Raw genomic sequence first — 10,694 nt, forward strand, 5'->3', positions numbered from 1 at the left:
TAATAAAAACAAAATTCTCTAAGATTTTTTTTTTTTTGAGCAATCGGAGTAAATTCGTAAGAAATTGAAGTAATTCGATTCAGCGATGGAGTGTTGGACGCAGCTAAATATTGAAATCACGAAACAAAATCATCAAAATCAAAATCTAATTCATTGACGAAGACAAATCATTAAGTGGACGAATTCTTCATCCATTTTTTAACGATTGGCCACAAACTGTTCAAGAGCAAATCATAACCTAGACGAATTCAGTCACATCAGATGCACCTTTTGACTTCTCTTTGAAATTGTCAGCCGAAAACGATGAAACAAACCACGTAGAGAAGAAATCTATGGGGAACAAGAGTGTGTCCATTGAAGAAGACGATGGTGGTTGAATAGAGCGAGAGCAAATTGGAGCAACAAATCGACCAAAAGCGATAGGCAATAGCTTTCTTTGGTTTCTCTAGTGGAGGCATATGCCAAAATAATAGAACAAAATGGGAATTTTTTTTTTTTTTCTCCCGGTCCATCAATTGGAAAGCAATGACCGAATTTGTTGAATTTATTGGACCGAGTCCCTCATTCTCTACTCCATATCAAACATAACAATTGGTTTTTTTGGACTCAATCCCTCTTTGGAGTGTTTGGACTCAGTTTGACACTATACTAAAATTGGTCTTGTCTGCTTTTTTTCTTTTTCCCTCGAAGTATTAACATAACTTCGATATATATATATATATATATATATATATATATATATATATATATATATATATATATATATATATATATATATATATATATATATATATATATATATATATATATATATATATATATATATATAAAACATAACGACACTTGAGGGAGCAAACAAAAACGAGTTTGTAAAAAAAGTAGAATCTTAAACGGAAAAATGTCATTTTCCAAACTTTTTACATCAAATCGTTTTGAATGACATTTGTGAGGCCTCTAGCAAGTCAAATCGAATAGCACTTAAATACAAAAATAAATGAAACCCAATCTAGAGTCTGAGTCTAGACAACACACGACATAATGTTTAGCCAAAAAAACACCACTCCATCTTACAACACTTTTCCAACCTAAAAACAAACTGTACATGTTCATTCATTTCCCCCATTAAACATTTTTCCAAAACTTTCTCCTAATCACCTCCCGAATACCACCACTATTGCTGCTGCCAGTTGTACGGCTGGTTGCGGTTACCCCCTACATTAGGACCTCTACCCCCACCACCACCACCACCACCACCACCCGCCCCAGACCCACCACCATACGGAACATTCTGCGTATAATTCGGTGGCGCATAACCACCCGAAGAACCCCTGGGCCCACTGACACCCGGCGCACGAGGCTGCGGAGGATACGGCCCACCACTAAACCCAACACCACCTTGACCCGCTGACCGATCCGGATAATACCCGCCACCACCCACGGTCGGGTTAGGGTTTCCACCTGGCGGGTAGCGGTTGGGCCCAGCTGCGCGAGGCTTTCCATATTGATGGTGGCTAGGTCCACCTGCGGTCAATGGAGGTTGACCCGGGTTGTTTCCCATCGGGTGGTTGTTATGCCCGCCCGCCCAGTGCTGTGGTTGGGGTTGACCGGATTGTTGGACAGGTGGCAATCGCGCGTGCTGCTGTGGGTGTTGGACTTTCTGTCTTTTTGCCATTTCTTCGTTTTGTCTCTGTTGTTGTCTTTTCTTTTTTGTTTGGAATTCATGCGAGGATTCATACTTTGGCAGACTGATCATAACATCAACAGCACAAACACACATGACAATATGACATGATGTCACTTATATGTAAAAGACGAAAATAGCCCTAGAAAACTTATCAAATGGAGACGATAAATACCTTTTTGGGTCACAAGGCAAGGGATCAGTCCAGAAATATTCAGCATCCAATGCATCTTTTGCGGAAATCCTCTATTAAAATGGTATTTAAAAGTTAGGAAGAAAATGTAATAATAGAAATTAGAGTGAGTTTGTGGTGGAAGAGAAAGAAAGTGTACTTGTGAAGGATCGAGAGTCAACATCTTCTCTAGTAACTCAAGGGCATTACGGTCAAAGCTGTGGATAAAAATTGAAAAGAAAGCAGAATAAAGTTGGAGTTATTGTTTAATTAAAAAAATAAAAATAAATGGAGAGAGCTCAACTGTCTGAAAACATCCCTGACTCGCCTCTTCATCTGCCTGCTTGGTTTAAACTTGCTGTACCAAGGGGTTCTTGAAACTCCGGGCCAGTTTATCTCATCAGGGGACCCACAAAGTTCATATATCTTGTTCAATTGTTCAGGCTGCAATATATTTATATTTTAACAAAAAAATTAAAAAAAAAAAAAGAAATGTTGATTAAAAGTAACCTCGTTTTTGCCAGTTAAGATTGGTTTTCCATGCAGAAGTTCAGCAAAGATACAACCAACTGACCACATATCAACTGATGGACCATATCTTGTAGCTCCAAGTAGCAATTCAGGAGGTCTGCTCAAATTCATAAACACTCACAATTGAAATTAAATTTATTATTATTAATATATAAATGTATAGTATAATTAAGCAGGTGAGTTACCTATACCACAAAGTAATAACACGGTTTGTGAGATTTCCTTTATGATCTGTAGAGTATGAACGAGCTAACCCAAAATCAGCAAGCTTTAAGTTCCCCTCATTATCAATCAGAAGATTAGAACCTGAATAAATGCTTATTATTATTTATTGACACTAGACTCTAGAGAATTCATAATTAAAGAATTAATTCCGGAAATAACCTTTTATATCTCTATGAAGTACTTGATTCACATGACAATAGTGAAGACCTGTGAGCAGTTGTCTCATATAACACTGCAACAAAACAAAATACTCTCTCACCATTCAGTAAAAAAAAAATTTTTTTTTTTTTTGACACATCACAACAACTCAAAAACTCCTATAAATAAATTAAAGATATATTAATTACCTTGATCTGGGGGATTGTGAATCTAAGTCCAGGGCGATCAGAAAGTCCTGTTAAATCATGATCCATGTATTCAAAAACCATGTATATACTACCCTTGTACTTGTGTCCACCTGTAATTTTTTTTAAAAAAAAAATTATCATACATAACAATTAACAATTTAACATCAACACAAAACTAAGAGAGATATAAAGAAATACGAAAAATGAAGATAATCAATCACCTGATTTCCCATGTTCATCCACCTCTGGACCTTTAAACACAACAGATATATTGAAAATAATAAGTCAATGGTCATTTGGTCAAAGTATTTGTGAATAAAAAAAATGGAAGTTAGGTACCTGATGAAGTCACAATCTCTTTTAGCTTGATGACATTTTCATGCTGTAGCTTTTTTAAAATTTTAATTTCACGAATTGCAGTGATGGGGAACTGTGGAAAGAAGGGAATAAATAATGAAAAGAAAATTAAAAGAGTGATAATTGTTTTACAAGAAGTGATATCTCATATCTAAGAACTTTTACATAAAAATGGATGGAAATAATGAAAGAAAATATACCCCTTCTTTTTCATTGTCCATACGTATCTTCTTCAATGCAACAATTTCACCAGTTTTTATTTCTCTGGCCATGTATACTTGACTGATAGTAAAATGGAAAAGAAAAACAATAATAAGTGAAAAGTATAAACAAAGCCTTAGATCAATATATTTATTAACTTGCGAATTAAGATAAGAAAAAAAAAAAGGTAACAGATAATAAGAAAAGATGATAGGAAAATAACTAATAATCTATTCTTTCAAAATATTCATTAAAAAGGCAAAACACCCAGATTTGAAGAAAATCAGGATCCCTTTTTAAGGCTCTGGAACATTTAGATGCATATTTAATTGGATAAACTATCTTTATACAAATCATTTAAGAAAGCAAAGAAATTGAATATTATAAAAAACCAAGACACCTTAATTTTTCTAGATTGGCATTTCCAGCACCTAACAAAAGAAACTTTCATTAGCAATGGCATCACAGATGAAAAGGGGAATCATTCAATCTTCCCTTAAAAAGAGCATGAAATACACATTTTCTCAAAAACAGTTCCCAAATGACCATTTTTTGTATTTGGATCTGTTTTAGGTCTCAACAAGAATCTGATTCCTGCAAATAACTTTAAGAACCCAACTCATTTCCATGTATTATTGTAATAGTAGGATTCTTAGAGTCAGCATTCCATCATCAACCACCAAATATTAGCTATACATATATGTTTTTTCTATCCAAAATTGGTGATATACTGCTAATGTGTTGTCTTTTTAATGTTGTTACAACTCTATGATTATCGGGTGTTTTTGCGCATTCTTAAAGATGAAGATCTAAATGAAATGAAACAGATAACCTTATATTACTATAAATCTATAATAGCACCAAATTGATACATTTAAGGTAATGATACAATTTCAGCAGTCATATAGATCTTGTTTCATCATGTTAATAACTAACCAACAGTTTGCACAAAGGAATCAAGATTTTATGATGCCGAATTTGATAATTTCTTGAGCTATTTGAAGAAGAACACAGTAATTCCCGCAAACCTTGAGCATCTTTTTTCATAATTAATAATACATATGCTGACATCAGAGACACCATCTATGATCTATTAAACACAAATACACAAGGACTTGTGAGTGTAATCCACTTGACACATAGACTTCTCTACTCCTATTTATGCCTTTCTATAGCAAGTTAGTAACTATGATTAGCAAGACTGATGGCTGCTTCTAAGTTTCCTCCTCTATGACTAAACCAGATCTATCTATTATTTAGAATACCTTTGAATTCGAGTAAAGAAGTTGCAGTTTAATTTGGAAAAATGCAATACTGAAATCAATTCTGTCGCATAGCATCATCAACAACTATTCTATTCTATTCTTTGTTTGTGCGATCCGGTAAATGTACTTTGCATCTTTTGATTCTTTTCCTTTGAGAATGTCAAATCCACATCGATAATCAAGTTCAAATTAAGCCCTCCACATGTATCCTTTTCCCGAATAAAAAGGGTATACACATAACTATCAAGTTAAATTAAGCAGCAAGTACTTCAACACTAGAAATAATTATGCACAATCGGTAAATCGGAACCATATATACACAAATAATGAGTCCAGAGATAAAAAGATGCATTAATTCAATAGGGGAAAAACGATAGTATCACAAAAGAAGAGAATGCTGTGATTAGGGCAAGAAATTTTTTACCCGTATGTTCCTTCACCAATTTGTTCAAGCTTTTCGAAACACTCTACGCTTCGAGAACCCCATGATGGCGATTCTTCGAGATTAAGCTGACCATATGCCGCACCAGCCATGGCTCCCCTTTCTCTCGTTACAGGAGAAAGGATTTTGTAGAAACGGCAGCCTGATGATTTGCGAATTCTTTTATACGTAATCAGTAGTGCGCATTTATATGTAGCAAATGTCCAATCTAGGTCAACCTCAAATAATAATATTTTATGCCCAAATTTGATAAAATCAGTTAAATATATGTAATGGGATTTTATTTTTTGTGTAGTCTATTTAACATCGTCCCATTTATGTCTATCTACAACAGTATTAATTGTTGTACATTCTTTCATAATCATCAACCATCTTTCTATCTATATATTTTATGTGTCATCTACCCACACTTTATCAATCTACATAAGATCACACAACATATCGGTGCATCTTTCTCATGTGCCTATCACAACATTAGAGATGTAAATAGGTCTGGAACCGAAAGAATCAAAAACTGATTAAGGCGTGAATGGGGAACCGAGAACCAGGCCAAATACCACTAATCGTTTACAACCGGTTTTCAGTTCTGTTATACTAGGAAATGTGTTGTCTAAGAAGGTGTTTGGTACCTAAACCAGCCCAGACCGGTACCGAAAATTGAAAATGATGAAGTGGGGGGGACCGGACCGAATACCACTAATCGGTTCCAACTAGTTCCGTTTCGGTTTTTCAGTTAAAAAACTCATATATACACAACATCATGACTTATGTTGTCTTGATCAATCCTCCAATAAAACTATCATCACGTGTCATGTTGTTTTTGATGAGTCTTTCCTACCTTTTGGGTCTGTAAGTATGTCTCAATCCTTATCTTATGATTTTCTTGACTTTTTGATGAGTTAATCCTAGTCTTTTGATCTGAGACTATACCTCAACCCCAATCTCATGATTTTTTTTGATGATTTCACATACTCGGCACATGTATCTTGTCGATTACTCGAGTCACCCTAAAGTAGCCTACAACACCCCCCCCCCCTCCTCATCCTCCTTATCGACTCTCTTCACACCATTTCCCCAAACCCAACATATGATACATCCTCGACCTATATTTCACATATAAACTTTCCCCTATCAAGATTGTATACTTTCCTTGTCGCCTCTTAAGGCCCAAAACACCATTGTTGACCTCCAAACCGTCACACACACACACACACACACATATATATATATATATATATATTATGTTTACTCATGACAAACATGACATTATTAAAAACAATTTAGTAACTAAAACTCCACAACACTACCATGTCCTTAGGACTTCATTCATTTTTATAGGCATTATAGGATCCCAAATGGATACATGCCATGAGCTATGAGTTATTGACATGTATATCTAACGAAACTTAGGTCCTTGTTCCTTGCCCCACTATAGTAAATGTTGCTCGTTGATGTGGTTGTTTACATAACAACTCAATATATATGGTTTTATTAGTATGATACAAAGCATGTTTTGTTTCCAATGGTAAGAGTTGCATGATTCAACATTAATTTTGATGTTTTTTTTTAGCCTAGCTCTTCAGGTGTCAAACTGACTACAATATATGCTCAGTTCTCAACCTTGCAACTACCTGGTAATGCTTGATTTATCAGCTCGTTATGAAGAATGTTTGTCTTCACGATCACCTTCACGACACAATCCCATGTGCCTTAAGGTTTCAAGATCCAAGGTTTCTACTCATACATGCCACTAATTTATTTTTTTATAAGTAAATAAAATAATGTGAAGTAAACGGAACTATTAAATTAAAACCACTACATTGGAGTGGTGTACCCATCATGTAGTAGTATATCTTTCGTAAGACCGGACGTCAGAACCACATGGAAGACAAATAAAATCTTGATACTTGGTATATAGAATTATGTCTTGAAAATAAATGAAAATAGTTGATTTATGTACAAAATAATAAAATTAATTATAGAAATTAATTAAATGGATTTATGTTAATGAAATTTAGAGTTTCAAAGTCATTAGAATGATTTATTAAGGATAAATCAAGGTTTTACGTAGCCAGAGGCACTACTAAAACTGTTAACTTTGTAAAACTTAAGCATTTAACCAAAAAATTTCCTAACTAACCTCTTTGAAGACCTTGTTAGAAACATTTCTAAGAAGGGTTAGATATGTAAATATATGATATGAAGAGACTAGTCATTTAAAATCAAATGTAGGTCGAAGTGAGAATAGGAAAGTTGAGGGTGTTAATTATTAAATGCCTAAGAGTTCAAAAGCTAGTCATCATCTCCTCTTCACCATTAGAGCTTCAAAACAAGAAAAAAGAAAGATTAATCCATTGTGATTTCAAACTTTTGAAAAAGACTAAAGCCATGGTGCTAGACTTGAGTTTGAGGCATTGGAAATGTAGAATCCATCTTCAACCTCTTAATACTTTGAGATAAGATTTGGAGGAAACTCCAAATCTGAAAATCAATCATGTTCGTATTGTTAGATTGAGGTTTCAAGTTAGTTTTTGAGTATTACATTGCTAATCTTACTTCATTTCTCTTACTCTTAAATTGATTTTGAGCACAAATGAGTTTTTTAAGCTTCAAAGCTACATCAATGGTGGAGTCGACTTTTAAACATGTTTACATGAAATTAACGATGATTTTTAACTTTGCTTCGATTTTCTAAACTCCATTTGAGCTTTAGAATCCATCAATGGTTGATAATTGCACTTATCGATCAACACACTTACCAAAACAAGAAGCATGCAATCCAAAGTCTGCTGCAATTATTTACATGTTAGATAATTTCTCCATAAGTCATACAAAGGAACATTTGACCATTTTGCTCAAGAAAATGCCATTACAAAGATTAGAAACAAAAACAAAGGCTCTAGAGTAACAACTAATTAAGCATTAACCAGACAGAAAATGTTTAACTAAAATGCCTAAACATGACATGAATTCAAAGCATCAGCAACCTCCATTTCAACTGAAATGAATCACTCTGAATCATTATCATACCAATGCCGAATAACAGGAAACTTCATATTTGATGGAAATACAAAACCTTTTGCTTCCAAACGAGACACAACCTACCAACACAACAGTAACAAATAACAATACAAGTGAGTGAGAAGAGAAGAGAATAGAAGACAACAAAAAATAGAAATTTTACCTTTGAACAAGAATCCCCAATATTAAGCTCCTTGACATGGCTAAGATTTAGCATTAATCCTTTAAGCATCTCTTCTTCCTCTTCTTCAGACATTGTCTCCCATTGAGATACATTTGTATAATCCAAGTTAGCTTCAACTAAAGAAAATACATTTAGCAACAACAGCTTATTCAACACCGAGTCCTCTTGGATTGTTAGTGATGAAATATTAGGAGCATTGATTTCGATAATATTGACACCAAATAGACTACTAAGATCCATGTATCCTGAGAACACCAACTTCTTAACGCTCTTTGAGGTAATATCCAGACGCCTATAACCATAGCAGTAATTCAATACCAAAGTTTCCAATACAGGACTACCAGATAATATGTTTTCAATCAAATCTTCATCAATGTGCCCCCAAGAAATACACAATCTCCTGAGATTTGTCCAACTAATTGCCCCACTTGGATTCAGTTTGCAGCTGTATAATCTCAGCTTAGTTAAACATGAACTGATGAAAAGATATTCATCCAACAGAACTTCAATTAAGGATTCCCTATTCCAAAACCTCAAATCAAGCTCTTCAACGTCCCGACTTATAGCATAACGAACCCAATTGTTGACTTGTGATTTAAATCGGATATCATAACTGCTACACACTTGGAATTTTTTAAGCTTCAATTGGCGACATTGAGTTAGGGTTTTGTCAACGAATGAAACGAAATCGGACCTTGAGTTGGGGTTTCGGGGGGATTCAGAAAAGATATCATAATAATCTGTATTTGTAAAACTTAGGGTAGGAACCGAAGTCCAAAGATGTTCCCATCGTTTGGAGAGTGTACCTGTTCTAATTGCGTCTTTTGTGGAGGGTAAACGAGAGAGGATTTCATGAAGCAAATAATCAGGCAACACACTAATTCGATCGTCTCCCCCCTCCTCAACGATTTCTTCAAGCTTTAGCCGTTTTGGGGAAATTTTAGGTTGATATTGTCCTTCTTCCGCCATTTCTACGGCGGCAAACAGTACAGAGCTGAGAGCTCTCGTCGCTTTCCCCTGAGAAACTTGAAACAGTACAAAAGTTGAATATGACGGTCTACAGTCTACAACGAATCAGAAGCTTTCTACTTTCTTTCTCAACCTTTAAACTTTTAGCCCGGCTTCACTGTGTATTAACATTTTTAGTCCCTGGAACAACAAACAACCTTATAAAGAAGACTATGTCCGAAATTGTAACATTATATAAAAAATGATATATATTTCCATATTCAAATAGAATTTTAATGATCGATAATTAGCCAAATATTATAAATATAATTTATTTACTACTATAAAACATATATACAATCACATCATAGTTGTAACACTCCAACCCATGTATTCCATTGTTTACCCTCAAGTATTTCTTCTTTGGCAAAAAGGTCCTTCTGTACGTTGGGTGTACATTTGGGTACGCTTAGCGTACGCGTGAATGTGCATTGGGTGGCTGAGGCTCGTACGTTGGGCGTACGAGCATGTACGCAGAAAGTACGTGGCATATGACTAAAACCCTAATTTCTTGACTTGCACCCTATTTAAGCAACTTTATATCATTTGGACCAAACCTAATCATACTCCATAGCCTCATTTCCTCCTTAAACCCTATTTTTGCTAGAACTTTGAGATTTGAGCTTAAAGGTGTGTTTGGTGACTTTTCTATAAGGTGTTCAATAAGAAGAATGTGGTGTTTTAATCTTAATCAAGGAAGGAGTCTTTGGATCCTGCATCTAGAGCATCTTGGGGAGCTTTTAAAGGTAAAAAGTTTGCATCTTGTCTAATCTCCTTGATTGTTGAGTTAGGGTTTGTTAGATTCCACTTTTGAGTCCATAAATCACCTCTTGGGAGTTTGGGCAACTCCAAAGATTAGGAAGATTAGATTTGAGACTCTTGGACTTGTTTATAGTATAAAATGCAAACTTGATGTCTTATTTGGCTCCATGCATGAGTTAAGACCTTTGGAAAGGTCTTAATAAAGTATATTGAGTTGTTGGGATCTTTTATAGCATGCAAAGGCATAAAGTATGCCTTAGGACCATTACATCGACCAAGATCTAGAATTTGAGTGAAGAGCTTGCATATATTAAGCAATTAATGGAATTTGTGCATGAATGGTTTGTAAGATGGACGTAATATGGTGTATGGTGTGCGTACAACCCCTTAGCTCATTACACTAAGCGTAAAGAAGAGGTACGTTAGGTGTACGCTCTCAGAAAGTCTTGGGTCGTTAGTGTATTTCGATCTTTTGAGCCCTAAGTGTTTGGGCATGGA

General features: G+C 34.9%; 2 protein-coding genes across 3 annotated transcripts; both read right to left on the reverse strand.

Moving 5' to 3' along the window:
- Nucleotides 1-879: 879 nt before the first annotated feature.
- LOC145015397 (cyclin-dependent kinase C-1-like) lies at nt 880-5,389 on the reverse strand. 2 transcript variants are annotated; one of them, XM_078973862.1, is made up of 12 exons: nt 5,204-5,389; nt 3,514-3,595; nt 3,296-3,386; nt 3,178-3,207; nt 2,957-3,066; nt 2,769-2,841; nt 2,570-2,690; nt 2,364-2,481; nt 2,158-2,297; nt 2,014-2,071; nt 1,857-1,927; nt 880-1,745 (listed from the first exon to the last, which is right to left on the reverse strand). In XM_078973862.1, exons 1-12 carry the CDS (start codon nt 5,311-5,313, stop codon nt 1,172-1,174), a joined length of 1,578 nt encoding a protein of 525 aa, XP_078829988.1. In that variant the 5' UTR covers nt 5,314-5,389; the 3' UTR covers nt 880-1,171. The 2 variants fall into 2 exon arrangements, with proteins under 2 accessions (XP_078829988.1, XP_078829989.1); XM_078973863.1 differs by lacking the exon at nt 5,204-5,389 and adding an exon at nt 3,915-4,048.
- Nucleotides 5,390-8,008: 2,619 nt separating this feature from the next.
- Nucleotides 8,009-9,513, reverse strand: LOC145014024 (F-box/LRR-repeat protein 25-like). The gene is made up of 2 exons (XM_078972377.1): nt 8,406-9,513; nt 8,009-8,322 (listed from the first exon to the last, which is right to left on the reverse strand). Exons 1-2 carry the CDS (start codon nt 9,393-9,395, stop codon nt 8,230-8,232), a joined length of 1,083 nt encoding a protein of 360 aa, XP_078828503.1. The 5' UTR covers nt 9,396-9,513; the 3' UTR covers nt 8,009-8,229.
- Between the last annotated feature and the right edge of the window lie 1,181 nt (nt 9,514-10,694).

Source organism: Lactuca saligna, chromosome 9 (genome assembly GCF_052625555.1).
Source record: "Lactuca saligna cultivar CGN05327 chromosome 9, ASM5262555v1, whole genome shotgun sequence".
NCBI lineage: Eukaryota > Viridiplantae > Streptophyta > Magnoliopsida > Asterales > Asteraceae > Lactuca > Lactuca saligna.